We start from the raw sequence: 15,614 nt of genomic DNA, 5'->3' as shown, positions 1-15,614 counted from the left end.
ATGGGGGGGGGGGGGTAAAAAAAAAAACCTAACACAGGAAGCAACAAAAGTAAATGTCTTAAGAGACCTCAACCAGGCTACTCAAACCAAATAAATCAAAATCAAAGTTATCCTTGGCTCTAAATCCAAAGGTTCTCTCACATGTTCCAAGTTCAATAAGCCAAGCCATAACATGGCCTGGAGACTTAAGGCCACTCCCAACCTACTCTTGGTTAAGAGCAACCCCTTTCCTGCAGGAAGATTAAGCAGCTGATAACCTTTTATAAAAAGCCAACACCAGAGATGAAATAACTTTTCTAGAATACATATTTGAACAGAGAATGTACGTCAGCATAGCTTCAAGTGAGGCAGTAAGTGACATGACTCCAATGATATAGCAAGTACCTAGAAAATAAAAGGATCTGGGTTCAATCTCCAGAAGCAAGGGAAGGGGGACTTTCATAAGAAAATACTTCCAACAGTGGGTCTCAGTATGTGCCAGACCCTGGATATGATCTCTAGCATCACCAAAAAAAACTGGGTTTGCTCTTGGCTACTTCTGTTCACCAAAGTTCATGTTCAACAACTGGCTGGCAGGCATAAACAAGTTTACTTAATTCAATTTGAGTAGAAAAAAATATTTTTTGTACCAAGAATTGAACTCAGGCACTTAACCACTGACCCACACCGCCCCCCCACCCCAGTCCAAGAAAAATGAGTCTCTAAAGGTCTGCAACGTCATATGCTAAGCGGTTGGGAGTCAGTGTTATATAACTCAATACCCTACCCACACCAGACTTCCCATCCATAGCAATCATGAATCTTCAAGCCTAAAACCTCAAAATACCATAGGCAAAATATAAAAGTGATCTAACTAGACCAGCCTTCCTATAGCAGATTATCTACTGAAGATCCAATTCCCCAAAAACTAGATAGCAGTCCACTTTCTCATCTCCTTTAAATACAAGGGACCACCCTGTACATTTCTTTCCCAGCCATCTAACCCACCTCACACACCATCTCCAGACCTCTTCAAAATTTAACATCCTCTTAGCATTTAAGCAAACAAGTTTGGGACAGAAGTTTGCCCCCTTCAAAACCTCCTGCACAATTGTATCAGTATTAAAATGCTAATAGAAATGGTATCAAAAGAGTACTCAATTCTGATTCCTAATCTCTGATTCTGAGACAGCAACATAACTGCTGCCCCTCATTTTCAGCTTGTAAAGCGAATGGCCTGGTTTTCTAGGGTTTACGATTAGACCATCAAAACTCCATAGAACCTCCATTGGCACTAAACAATGGAATGAAAAGAGGCACTCTAGTTATTCTCCCAACTTGGTAATGTGCTCTCTCCCATAGTCAGATTTTGTTTGGGGTTTTTGTTTGGTTTGGTTTGGTGGTTGTTTATTGTTGTTGGTTTTTCTTTTTTGGAACTGGGGATGGAACCCAGTGCTTTGCAAATGTGAGGCAAATGCTTTGCCACTGAGCTACATCCAGCCCATCATGGTCAGATTTAATACTGCTCCAAATACAAATCTAATTTGTTTGAACCTCAACAGCCAAGAATTCTTAAAGAGTAAATCTGCAACAAATGGTAAACAAAAACCATCATGTAAATTGTGGCAAAACTCCCATAGACAGGCAAACCTGGAGCAATCAATACTCATCACATCCTGTATTTTCATTTACCCCATTACACACCCAATTTTGCCGTGACATAAATTTAAACTCTACTCTCAAGGATACCACTTGTCCTTTTCTCCCCTAGATCAAGTATCAAATACTTTATTTCTAGTTCCTGCTGGGCAGGAACAAATCATTATATTCCTGCTACACAGCATGATCTCAGAGGCACACTCTCCACATTCCTGTCAGGGACATCAATCCTCCAGGAAAGTGAAGAGGGGGAAGAGTAACAAATTTTAACTAAAAGGATGGTTTTTTAATGGGAACCAGAGGTATGGCTACAATCATGTAGTCCAACACAAATCCATGGGTGTTCAGGAGGTGGAAGGTTACAAAAAAAAAAGGGGGGGGGGTAACACTGGGTACAGGAAGAAAAGCTGTTCCAGAACCTCAGGAGCCAGGCTAATACGGCCTCTCCCTGCGATCCTGTCTGTGCTCACCCCTAGGGAAAAAGAAAAAGAAAAAGAAAAAGTTAGATTTGAATTACCAGCTTCTCCACCTACTCCATACCCCCAAATATTCTACCAGACCCTCTTAAGTCTCAACCAAGCAAATGCCTTATCTGTAAGTAAAATGCATCTAAAGAGTAGTTCCCGATTTTCCTCCTTTCTCCCACCTCCCCACCTTTCCCAGCTCTTTTGACAAACAGGGTACTGAACCCAGTGCTGCCCTACCACTGACCTCACAATCTTGCTAAAAGCCTCACTAGGTTACTGAGGCTGGTCTTGAACTTGAAATCTTCATACCTCAGCCTGGGATTACAGGTGGATTACTATCTATGCCTGGCTCAACCCCAAACCCCCCTTTTTAAATTTTTAATGAGAGTCTCAATTAATTTGCACAGGCTGATCTCAAACTTGGGATCCTCCAAACACAACTGTCAGTAATAAAGGTATATGCCATTGTGTGCAACTTTTAGCTCTTTACAAAGAAACCATTTTCAACACAATCTTATTACCCCATGTCCTGTGTTCAATTGCTTTATTTTCCTTTTTATACTCTTACTCACCTGGAGTCCATCTTGCCAGGGCCAAAGCCGCCTCTGTCCCCACCTCCCCGGCCCCCTCGGAAGCCCCCACGGTCCCCTCCACGGCCCCGGTAGCCGCCCCGATCATAGCCTCCTCTGCCGCCTCGTCGATCATCTCCATAGTTACCCCCTAGGACAAAAGAAATATATAAGATCTCTATCCTCCTACTTCCCCCTAGCCTCCCTGCTAAAAACTAAGCGATTTTTTTGTCCAACTCCTCTCTCTTACCACCCATGTGGGAGCCTCCTGGTCCCCCTCCTGGGCCATCTGGTTTAGGAGCCTTACACTGGTTGCATTCATTTCTCCAAGAGAAGTTCATGTTCTCACACGTACTAAGAAAAAGAAGGCAAGTATTTTAGAAAAATAGAGGAACAACTGGAATTAACGAGACTTAAGAACAGAAGACAAGAACAACCAATGTGATTACCACTGAACAACCACTAAACCCCAGTCCATCACCTTTCCTGATATAATATTCCCCCACATGCAGTTGTTTCCTATGATCAACCAGTTTGAAAATCATACAAAATTCCAAATTTTTTAATTGCAGGCTTTCTGAGTTGCAGCATGATGGAATCTCTTTAATTCCACACCATCCTGACCCCAAGATTCACACAATTTGTTCAATAGATTTATTCTGCATATATCCTAACCCCACCCACTTAATAGTCATCTAAACTATCAGAACCCACTATCCCAATATCACAGGGCTTGTTTTCAAGTAAGCATACAGGATTTTGATACTCTAATTTCCAGCACCCTCTTAGGGATCTTGGGTCTCCCACAGGTAACAGCAGAATATATACCAACCTTATCTAACACACTCAATTGAATCCTCCCTCAACCATGCAACCCAAATTTCTCATTTCTTAGTTTAGAAATATATCCAAACAATTCTACAATAAGAGTACTAAAATTAAAAGAAATACTTTCACTCACGGATTAGGACATTTCCAGTCCCCAGCTCGTTGCTGACCTCCACCACCACCACCTCCACTGGGGAAACCTCCCCGGCCACCGCCGCCACTGCCACCACCTCCATAGCCTCCACGGCCCATGGGTCCTGGGTGTAGATATAAGAAGTCTGTTCCACTTTCAAGTTTGGTTAACCATCTTTTCCATGCAAGCCCTTACCATCTTCAACATTCACCACCAGGAGGTAGTAGCTCACCTCCTCGCCCTCGGCCTCCACGACCATTGCCACCACCCCGATTGAAGTCTGCTCGGCGAGTAGCAAATGAAACCTTGATAGGATTCCCGGAAAATTCTTTGCCTAAAGAAAAAAAAGGACGTATAAAAAAATATTTAAGTGAGGCATGTAGCTCTGTGATAGAATACCTGCCTAGGATATATGAGGGTTCTACCTGCAGCATCTTGAGAAAGACACTTGATTCAAGGACTGTAGATTCAAAAACACTTGGTACAATCTAAGAGTATACCTTCCTAAAAAGGGTTATAATCTAAAACATAAGCAAAAATTAGACTACAATGAAATTATAAACTAAGTGGTGGAAGATTCAAAAGAAGCCTCGAAATGTAACATGCTTCCTAAGGTTAGACACATATCTATGCCCACCCAACCTGTTTCCTCATACATACCATCAAACCAGTCAATAGCTGCTTTGGCAGAAGGTGGGTCATCAAATGAGACCGTTGCCTCTCCCTTCAGCTTGCCGGTTTCCCTGTCTGTGTACAAATTAATCATAGGCTGTCCAGTTTTCTTATTCGTCTGAAAAATGCAAAATATTATCAATTTTGGAGGATAACAATGAAATTTTCCCTTGGTATCCTTGAGGGATTAGGACCTTCCCAAATCCCCCATTATCCATATATTCCATTCCATTACTTAAAAGGACCCAATATTTACATGTAACAAACACACATGCTCCTATATATACTTTTTATTGGCCAGGGGATGGGGGCAGGGGGAGGGATACTGGGGATTGAACTTGGGCACTCAACCACTGAGCCACATCCCTAGCCCTATTTTGTATTTTATTTAGAGACAGGGTCTCCTGAGTTGCTTAGCACCTCGCTTTTGCTGAGGCTGGCTTTGAACTCGCGATTCTACTGTCTCAGCCTCCTGAGCTGCTGGGATTACAGGTATGCACCACCACTCCTGGCTCCTGTATATACTTTATTTCCTAGACACTACACTGATTTAGACCCTAAATTCCTAGGATCTAGGCCTGTAGCTCAGCAGTATACCACTTACTTAGCATGCAGAAGCCCAAGAGTTTGATCCCAAGCACCACACACAAATAAAAATCTTCGATTATTTATTAATACCTAAATGTAAATGCTATGTAATTGTTTTACTTCTTGTTTACGACTGATAAGAAAAAACGTATGGACAAGTTCAACTCAGACACATCTATTTTTCCAAATATTTTCAATTTTGAGTTTGGCTCAAAGCAGAACCACTGGATCCAGACAGCTTCTGGCATGGCAATGATTTAAGTGAGGCATATAGCTCTGTGATAGAATACTTGCCTAGGACATGAGGACCTGGGTTCTACCCGAAGCATCTTAAGACACTTGATTCAAGGACTAACACACCTTCCATCTTCCTCTTCCAGAACTGAAGCTTTTATCATTCTCAAACTACAGCTCTTCCCTTCCCAGTTACTTCTTAGTATCTCACATTCAATCTAAATTAAAACCACAGTCTACACTGTCTTGGGGCACCTTCCTTATCACTCATTCTTTTTGTGCAATTTCCTAAAAAATGGCAACAACTACTGTTCTTTGCTCACCAAACTAAGCTGGCAACGGCCATTAAGACTTCCATTTTTGAGGCTGGGATTGTGGCTCAGCGGTAGAGCGCTCGCCTAGCACGTGCGAGGCCCTGGGTTCGATCCTCAGCATCACATAAAAATAGATATTGTGTCCAACTACAACTAATAAATATTAAAAAAAAAAAAGACTTCCATTTTTAGGAGCTGCGGTTGTGGCTCAGTGGTCCACCAACAACTAAAAAAGAACTTCCATTTTTACTACTGGCAATCACTATGACTGATTTTTACTAATGTGTCAAATCCAAATGCCTGCCAACCAGTAGAAACTATGTACTCTATTCCACAGTACCTTAATAATACCAATCTGCTTGAAGTAATCAGCCACAGACTCAATTGTAACATTCTCACCCAGGCCTTGTACAAAGATGGTGTTGTTGTCTGAATTATCCTGTTCTGCTTGTTGAACACAGGGGAACATGAAAAATTTAAAAAGGAAAAACAAAGTTAAAATATAAAAAAATTAACAGCCCTTCAATTCTCACATTTGAATACCCATATGGGTTTAGTTTTACAACTATCCATTAGAATATTTTATAACACTGTACAGAAACCAGGACTCAGGTGTTCACTGCCCAAGATCACAAAATTCATCAGTGCTTATCAACTTTCAACTAAAGATCCCTAAGACAATTTACATGAAAAAAAAGTAAAGATTTTTTTTAAATGCTGTCCAGTTCTGGAGTATGGTCCACAGATGAATTGGCATCACCTGTGAATTGTTACAGATCCTCAGGCTCATTCCAGACCCTCTAAATTGCTGAAGAATTATTCATTTACCAAACATTTCTGATATACTCATTTATGAATTGTTAAGTATATCTAAAACACTCTTCCCTTCTCTATCACTGCTTTTTCAGTTTTTTGTTTTATAAATTTCAAAAAACATCTAGGTGAAGTCTAGATACTAACTTTAACAACTTTTTCATGCCACCACCAGCGAACTCACCAGAATCATGGCGTGATCCTTGGTCCCGAGGGCCTTAAGTGACACCAAAAACAAAAACAAAAAAAAAAAAAAAAGAAAGAAAAAAAGAAAGAAAACAAAAACAAGGAAAAGAGCAACTGTTAGTCAACAGGAAAGACAGACAAGGAAAAAAATTAATACCAAATTCATATTCTTGCAAAGTATCAGTTAAGTGCTCACAGCCTCACTCCAAACCCTGTCCTGGGCCTGCCCAGAGGAGAATATCATCGGCAGGTCTGGGGGAGACACAGGCCCATTTCTTAATATCTGTAACCTGAGTCCCCACAGGGACAACGCCACACTTCAGAAAATGCTGCCTCCCCCAGCTCAGGCTGGGAAATGTCCTCAGCGCAGATTTGGGGGGGTGAAGGAAATTATCCATTAAAGTTAACAAACCAACTCATAGCTTCGCCCTTTTTCTCTCACCCCAGAGAGACATGGGCTCACCACCAGCAATGTGATGTGCATCCATCCAGTTTCTCCAAACTTTAACACCAAAAACACTTATCAATTGTGGAACAATTTTTAATTTCATCTTTAGAAACCATTCTTAAGACCATGTTAAGTTTCCCCAAAACCACATGAAAATTAAAACATACATGATAGCTATTGTATTTTTAAAGCATGTCCCAGGGAACAGACCAGAAATCTTATTTCCATAATGCAGCCTCTTTTTTTTTTTCCAGAGACCATCTTTGACCAATGTTTATCTGAATTCATCATATGCAAATATTGTACCCATACGCAATGACACCTAAATCATGAACCCACGCCTTTGGCTTTAATGTTGAGACAAATCAAGAAACCTTTTGTTAACCAAACCAGAAAAGTTCCAGCTTACTGGGAGACTTCTCAAATTTGCCATTTTTCCATGAATTCAGTTTGTGCTGTTTAAGACCTGGTTATTTCCCATGAGCCACACATGCTCCCAAATCTTTCTTGAAGTAGTCCACACCTTCCTTCCCAGAGCTAGTTTCTATTTGCCCATCTGAATTAAGTACATTATGTAGAATTGCATTGACACCACTTGGTACTTAATATAAAATATATACCAACTTCACCGTCCTCAGGCAGGGCAATATTTCATGTCCTCACAGAATTAAAACATTTGGAGGTTGTTACACACACACATACACACACACTAGCCTTGGACACATACTGATCAAAAGGATCCTAAAGCCAAGTTGGTACCATGTGTTCCAGCACACTCCCTCCAGTTTCTCAAAATGGTGGTCACTAAATGCCAGGTATGGCAACACCCCTATCAAGAGGCCTACTAGATACCTCTATGAACCTGGGTCAAACCAATTTGATACCAGACGACTGCTGAGTCTTACCCCTGCCTGCCTCCAGGTTAGCACACATCTGGCAGCAGGGTGGCATTCTACCCCACTACTTTCTGGAGGTGGTTATGGACACTTCAAAACCTTTGACACTTAAATTAACACGCTAAGACATCTGCAAATGAACAATCAGACAAAGCATTACCGGGAGTTGGGAATTTTGGAAACTCTGTTCACTTACCACCAAATTTATTGAAGCCACCACGGTCACTTCCGCTGGAGAAGACAAGTTAGAAGAAAGGACATGAAGCTTCCAACGGCTACAAAAGGGTGTTTTTGATTTTAACATTCCCCAAACATGGGTAGGTGTTTTGGGAAAAAGATACAAGTGGCTACTAAAATACATCCCTTCCTGACCAACCCTTGTCTGACCTGTGAGCATGTCACACACACGTGTGCAATTTCTCAGACACAGTTAAGAATTTTGCTTTAAAAGATTATATATCTATTTCCTCTGGAAAAAAAAAATGACCCATTTTCCTTGGTTGTTCTTCCGACGTAGCAGATGTTTTTTTCCTCGTCGTGAATGTTGACAACCCAGTAGTTGGTTTAAAAACCCTACCCCCAATGTACCCAGAAGACATTTCACACCAGGCTGGGGTAGCCCTCAACACATTTTTGTGGATTTTGCTTTGAAAGCAGCAAGCAGACCCAACCCCATTCCATAAAAAGTCAAAACCAAAGGCAATTTCCCCTTAAAGCAAGACAGACTTAGCTAAGCCCTATCCTAACTACTGAGCTGTTTTTGATCACCCTCCACCCCCGGGGTCACCCCTTCTACACTGTGAGAAGAGCGGAGTATTTTGCAATGTCACCTTTCATACCTGTGGCACATAAAATGCAGAGCAAGTTAACAGTCACATAACAGTTGTTTTTCTTTTTAAAGTTTTGCAATAAACACACGCACACAACAGAGTTTTCCTTATTTTGCACATTTTTGAGATTGCCCCCACCCACCTCTGAATACTTACCATATACAAAACTCATTTTAAAAAACCTACTTTTTCCAAAAAAAGTAACACTGACATTCCTCCCCTTTTCAAGGAGATAGTAGGATCCTTCAAATCCTATATATCCAACAGATTTGACAAATGTTTTAACATCAAATCTAAGGTTCTACTTCAGCAGAAGGGAAGGAAAGAAGATCCAGTTGGACAAGCTGATGCTTTTAACCAACCAGGGGAAGGCAGACAGTGGAATAAATAGGTGGGATTCCACTTGTCAAGCATTATCTTGCCCCAAAGGTCTGCACACTTCAGTCAGATGACCCCATAAACCAAGTCACACACAAAATCAGTCAGTCAAATTAGTGCAAATCACGTTCTTGGATTCAAGTGACTACAGAATACGGGAAGAATAAGTAGCCAATTCCTGGAAGCTGAAGTCAGGTTATCCATTACCAACTCCCCTGGAGAACACATGGGAATGCACATGCCAAGTTTCCCTATTTCCCAGGAGTGGGATCATCGGTTTCCCTTGCAGAGTTAAGAAGTCTTTACTTCCATGTTTCTTGCCTAGGATATCAATGACTCCAATCCATACACAGCTATGTACTTTCTTTCTTTGGAAATAAAAGCATCATACTCAAACATCTACTCACAGGTGTGGATAGGAATTTAGCCTCCCAAGTTCTCATAAAAATAAAATGGGAAAGTACAAAGAAAGTCACTGCCCCAAAATCAAAGCCCTCACAGATCCCCAGAGAATAAGAATATTAACCATGCACTAGGGACTGGTTTCAAGGGAGATTCATGCACCCTCCACACTCCCCAAAGATAAACCCTGACTCACAAGACACCTACCCCATGCCGCCTCTGCCTCCACGGCCACCTCCACGACCTCTGGGTTCATAGCCACCACTGCTGCGGTTATAACCACCGCCACCGCCACCGCCCCTGCCACGGCCCCCTCGGTCCTGTTGGCCTCCCCCGTAGCCACCGCCGCCACCACCACTCTGGTCCTGATTGCCATAACCACCGCCTCCACCACTCATGGAGGACTGATCTTGGCCATAGCTGCCTGTGGGAGAAGAAAAGATACTTTTTTTGTGGGGGCAAAACCAGGCTGGAGATGTAGCTTAGTAGCAGTGTGAGAGTGCTCAGCATGGACAAGACCTGGGTTCAATCCCCAGGGTCAGGGGAGGAAGCCAGGCCAGGCGTAGTGATGAATGCCTTTAAGCTCAAAGGCATGGGAGGCCGTGGCAGGAGGATTTGAAGTTCAAGGTCAACTCCAGCAATTCAGAGAAGCCCTCAGCAACTTAGCAAGACCCTGTCTCAAATAAAAAGCGCTGAGAATGTGGCTCAGTGGTTAAGCATCCCTGGGTTCATTCCCAGGTACCAAAAATAAGGGGGTAGGGGAAATGAAACATTAGTAAAAGGACCAACAGACAATAGAAATAAAAGAATATGAGAGATAAAAATAAAAAGAACTAAAAAAAAAACTCTTTGATAAGGGCTAAACAATAGAATACAGAAAATAAGTAGGAGACACAGCTGAAGACCCCTTCTTACCTCCACCACCACCTCCACCTCCTCCACTGCTACTGTTGTACTGATTCTGTTGTCCATAGCCCTGGGGGGGATTATAGGAGCTTTGCTGCTGTCCATAGCTTTGCTGCTGTCCACCATAGCCAGACTGTTGGCCATAGCCTCCACTTGGGGGTTGCCCATAGCTGCTGCTCTGAGAACTGCTACCATAACTATGTGGGAGAAAAAACATCATAATCTTACCATATCCATTATTCCCTTTCACTTTCATCCTACCCCATTCTCTTTACCCATCACTAACAATTCACCCTAATCTTTTGTGTCATCCATCCCCCACTACCAACTTACCTTCCAGAGGTGCTACTGGGAGCCGGTTGCTGGCCGTAGCCAGGATAGGACGACTGCTGCCCATAAGATGATTGGGAACTCTGGCCACTGCCATAGCCACCAGTGGAGCCATATCCCTGGGGAGCTGACTGAGTGCCATAGCCTGCTACAAAGAAGAGAAAGGGAGACGTAAAAGCTATGAGGAAATTTAAAACAAACAAAAAAAGGCAGGAAATGGGTTAAACATTATGTATCACTTTACTTGAAAAGTCAGTTTAGAAAAATGCTAGTATCTCAACTGATCAAGTTACCCTCTTTTAAATCCTAAAATTAGCCAGAGTGTGGTGGCACATGCCTGTAATCCCAGCAGCTCTGGAGGCTGAGACAGGAGGATTTTGAGTTCAAAGCCAGCCTCAGCAACTCAGACAGGCCCTATCTCTAAGTAAAACATATAAAAGAGCAGGGAGAGATATGACTCAGTGGTAATCCACTTGTGGGTTCAATCCAAGTTACCAAAAAATTATAAATCCTAATTAATGCTCCAATTTCACTCTTTAAGATAGTTCCAGTTCCAATTCCCTTACCTATCCCACCAAAACCAAAAGATCCGTATGTGTTAGCTGCATTTTAACATGCTGGTATGTATACAACATATACCAGACAATCCACATTATTTACAAGTCCAACATTCAGGCAAATTTAACCTCCTTGTATACCACATGATGTATGGTAACCTGACTTAAATCATTTCCAAGCCAACTATTTCCTCCATGTAAGAATCAGCCTAAGACTCCTCTCCTTTTCATGTCAATAAAGGAAACAGGAAAAGGTCAACATATACAGAAAAGTTTCAATTTAAGAAAAAAAGGAAATAATTACAATCCATAGCACTTTTGGTTTGAAAGGACTAAGTCTCCAAGGAATTTTAAAAGTTATGAGATTGAAAAGAAAATATAGGAACCAGTTTCAACATTTCAGCACTATTCAGGTTTTAGAAAAGCAGCATTCAGAAAGAACAGAAGTAACCCAGAGTAAGAGGGACTCAACTGTTTTGGGTCTGTCCATAAGAAGAACCATAACTGCTCTGGCCATAGCCTGAAGTATCTGCTGACTGGCCATAACCACTGTAACTCTGCTGTCCATAGGGCTGATTGCTCTGCTGGGAGTAGCCCTGCCCAGGCTGGGTGGGGTAGGCCCCGTAGCTAGAAAAAAAGAAAAAGCTGCACTGAGGAAAAATTACCTTAGAAAAGAAAAAATGAAAAACAAAAAAATACAAAAGGGAGAATTACCTTGACCACCCTTGCCCTTTACAAACTCTGGAAGCCCAGAAATGGCACTCACCTTTGGGTTGCTTGTTGAGTATAGTCTGCAAAACAAAAACACAATCACATTATCTTCTAATCACAGAAGTAAATTCCTCAACTTAATAAGTACTAGGGCCCCAGATTAAGAAAAGCCAACAAAACTTGATTGCAAGAAAAGGCATAAATCCCCCCACGAGATACTAATTTGTAGACAAGAGGGCAATACAAGTTTTCTTACAATAAAGAAAAACAATACAAATTTCTTCAAAGAATCTGAGCAAGTTCAAAGATCTTGGTGGACATGGACAGCTATTATGTTCTGCAAACTCAATGCCACAAGCTGCTCTAAATTTACATATATTTCATTTTCACATCCGTTTTAGGAGAAAGCTATTATACTAGTTAAGATTCTGCATAAAAGAGCACAGGTTTGAATTCAAGTCCAAGGCAATGGTGTTCACAATGTGGCATCCTCAATAAGACCAAAGATTTGTCTCTCAAAAAACGCCATTCTTCACCCCTTTGACCAACCTTGGAAAAAGCCAAAGCGGTGTTTTATAGCACAGAGGCAGAGAACCAAGACAACAAAGACCTTTGACCCCAAATGTCAAAGACAAAGTGATTGATGTCCTCAGGAGGCAAAGTCACCTGATCCTCAAATCCCTAAGCCTGTGGCTTCAGATTATTATTTTCCACAGAGATGAAGAGATTCATCAAGCTAAAAGCAGAAAACACTTTCAAAATGCTATATTAAAAACGCACTAGGCAAGATCGGGTCATCTCTTCTGTACAGGAAATGAAGCACTTCCCCCGCAGGAAAAGGCAAAACGACAGGGAGAGGGCGTGGCCTCGGGGGCCGTACTTTTCGGTTCTCACCTCAGAAAAAGGGAAATTTAGGCGGGAAACCTTAATGACCCCGTCCCCCAGTCCGTTGATCAATTTCCCTGCCCGTCCTCAACCGTTAAGCGGGCGCGAAGCCCCGATCCCGAGCCTCCGCCCCGGCCGCGTGGCAATCTGGGCGGGAACCGAGCAGTCCCGCCCATTCCCTAAGGACCCCAGAGGCAAGGCCCACACCGGACGCGCGCGGCGGAGTCTCCTGAGGGTCTCGCGACAAAAAGTCGGACGAACACGAGGCGGAGAAGTGGGATACGCGCGGCGAGAAAGGGGGAGGGGCCAGCAGAGCGCGTGCGCGCACCAAATGCCCGGATGCAGCACTGCGACAAAGCGGACCAGAGCGCGGGGTTGGGTGGGGGAGGGGGCCTATGCTAGAGAGACTGGGCATTTCCACCCTCCCTTTATGCTTCAATCACCAGGTCGCCTCCCTCCCAACACTCACCTCATATAAACGCACTGCAAAACCAAGACTTTCAATCCCGCGAGAGTCGCCAGAGGAGCGAAACAAAATGGCGACACCGACCTGCCCCTTCTACTTTCTCCGCCACCTCCCGCCACAAGGGTGCGAGAAGACCTTACACACGAACGCCTCCCCAGGCCCACCGAAAATCAAAAGCCCAGCTGGGAAAGAACGAAGCCCTGACCAGGCGCACCACAGCCGCCTCGCGCCCTTACATACCGTTTGAGGCCATGTCCGCGCACGCGCGCACAGGCCGACAAGCAACAAAACTCCGACACGACTGAGCACCGCCGCCTCGAGGACTGAGCAACCCCGCCTCCTGCGTCGAGGTTTATGTACGCCTCCCCGCCTACGTACCGCGGCGGAATGTACCAAATATGGAAAAGGAAAGGGGAAGAAGGATCGTATTCCCACCATTTTCCGAGGAATAAATGAGTCCAAACGGACAAAAAGGAAATAGCTTAGCTATAAATTTATATACTAATGTATATTATAATTTTTTGACGAATAACTCCTGTTTATTTTGAAGGACTAGCCCCCTACTCATGTCAACCCCTATATGTACACAATGGTATGGTCTAGCTGCCTACTCGGGGCGGGGCGAGAGGGCCCAGGCGGTTGAGGGCGGAACTGTAGTCACGGCCTGGAGTCCTGGTGTGGGAACTGAAATTCCACTGGGTGGCCCCTTTCGCTGGCCTCACTTTCTCTCTCCGTGGTGTGTTTCTGTCCTCCGTTGCCCTTCCACTGTATTAGACGCCTCGTCCAGTCCGACCACTAACCTCTCTGGTTCTAACGTTTCCTCACTACCCACCCTCTCTCCGTGTGCATGCTTTTTCACGAAACGGTTTCAGGGTGCCTTTTCTTTAGTCTTTACCAGGATTTGTAGATTGTGACGTTTGACCTGAAAGAAAGCATGGACGTTAGCCTGGTTTCCTGGGTCCCAGGCGGGTCCAGCACTGATTGTTAAGCAAGACCCTTTCCACTTAGCCGTGGATAGGGCAAGCCCAGCAGGCCTTCCTTCCACTTCAAGAACCATTGACGTTAGATTTGGGGTCCCCAGCCTTTTACTGGAAGGATCTACTTTTTATTTTTCTGAAGCACTACCAAGGAGCCAGTGTGCAGATCCCAGGGATTTATATAAGGCTTAATCAATGATTTCAAAATGTACCATTGATGTCTTTCCCATCACAATCTTGTTAAAGTAAAAAGATTTCCATTTTATAGATAAGACCAAGAACAATCTGTGATTATAGTGCAGCTAAGGGTCAGGACTTGAGGTACCGGTTCAGGTGTGAGATGTCCCCCAAAAGCTATGTGTGCGACAATGCAATTAAGTTTAGAGATGAAATGATTAGGTTATGAGACTTTTAACCTAATCAGTGCATTAATCTTTGATAGGGATTAACTAGATGGTATCTAGGCAAGTAGGGTGTGGCTGAAAAGTACCCTGGAGGCACACCTTTGGTGTATATGTTTGCCCTTGTTGAGTGGAGCCCTGTGGTGCCTTGTTCCTGCTGCTTTCCTCCACCACAAACTTCTGTTTTGATGTTCTGCCTCATCTTTGAGGATGGAGTTGGCTGTCTATGAACTGAGACCTCTGAAATTGTGAGCCCCAAAATAAACTTTTCCTACTTAAAATTGTTCTTGTCAGATCTTTTGGTCACAGCAATTTAAAAGCTGACTAAAGGGGCTGGGGTTGTGGCTCAGTGGCAGACTGTTTGCCTAGCATGCATGAGGCACTGGGTTCATCCCCAGCACCACATAAAAAAAATGAACAAATAAAATAAAGGTATTGTGTCCACCTACAACTAAAAAAAATAATTAAAAAAAAAAAACTGACTAAAGCAACTCCTGATTGAAATCCAGGTTTGTGTAACAGCAAGACACTCCTTTTGTTGGTTACATGGAGGCCTTAGAATGCTTGAAACCCTGTGTGCTTCCTGTGAAAGCAAGGACAAAATATGAAATTCAAATTAACTTCCAACTTGTGCTCAAAGTTGAAATTCAAATTAAATTTCAACTTGCTTGAAGAAGGCAATTTCAAACTATTGAACAAAACAAGTAAGACAAAGGACTCATTCTGGAACACATGCCATACAGCTTTTCCTTCTCACCTTCATTTTGTTTTTGGTGGGGTAAAGTAGGGAGAAATTAGGAATTAAACCCTGGGCTTTTCCCATTCTGGGCAAGCACTCTACCACTGAGCTAGGTGTGTGGTCTTTTTTTTTTTTTTTTTTGGCTAACAAGGATTGAATCCCTAGGGGGTTCTTGAACCACTTGACGCCCGTTTTTTAATTTTTTATACTTTGATGTACAGGGCCTCCATTCATTTAAAGGTCACT

At 43.0% G+C, this 15,614-nt stretch overlaps 1 protein-coding gene across 4 annotated transcripts; it reads right to left on the bottom strand.

Annotated features, from left to right (window-relative positions):
- Positions 1-1,751: 1,751 nt before the first annotated feature.
- Positions 1,752-13,608, bottom strand: Fus (FUS RNA binding protein). 4 transcript variants are annotated; one of them, XM_048789832.1, is made up of 15 exons: positions 13,492-13,608; positions 11,956-11,980; positions 11,662-11,816; positions 10,636-10,780; positions 10,312-10,499; positions 9,604-9,820; positions 7,983-8,017; positions 6,441-6,473; positions 5,784-5,887; positions 4,296-4,425; positions 3,868-3,969; positions 3,636-3,780; positions 2,925-3,028; positions 2,678-2,825; positions 1,752-2,110 (listed from the first exon to the last, which is right to left on the bottom strand). In XM_048789832.1, the coding sequence occupies exons 1-15, from the start codon at positions 13,502-13,504 to the stop codon at positions 2,071-2,073; spliced, it is 1,584 nt and encodes a 527-aa protein (XP_048645789.1). In that variant the 5' UTR covers positions 13,505-13,608; the 3' UTR covers positions 1,752-2,070. The 4 variants fall into 4 exon arrangements, with proteins under 4 accessions (XP_048645789.1, XP_015346837.1, XP_048645790.1 ...); XM_015491351.2 differs by having other exon boundaries at positions 3,636-3,759; XM_048789833.1 differs by having other exon boundaries at positions 10,636-10,777.
- Positions 13,609-15,614: the final 2,006 nt, after the last annotated feature.

The sequence above is a fragment of the Marmota marmota genome, unplaced genomic scaffold (assembly GCF_001458135.2).
Source record: "Marmota marmota marmota unplaced genomic scaffold, marMar, whole genome shotgun sequence".
Classification (NCBI taxonomy): Eukaryota; Metazoa; Chordata; class Mammalia; order Rodentia; family Sciuridae; genus Marmota; species Marmota marmota.
The sequence above is the reverse complement of the archived record's forward strand: the minus strand, read 5'-3'. Positions and strand labels throughout refer to the sequence as shown.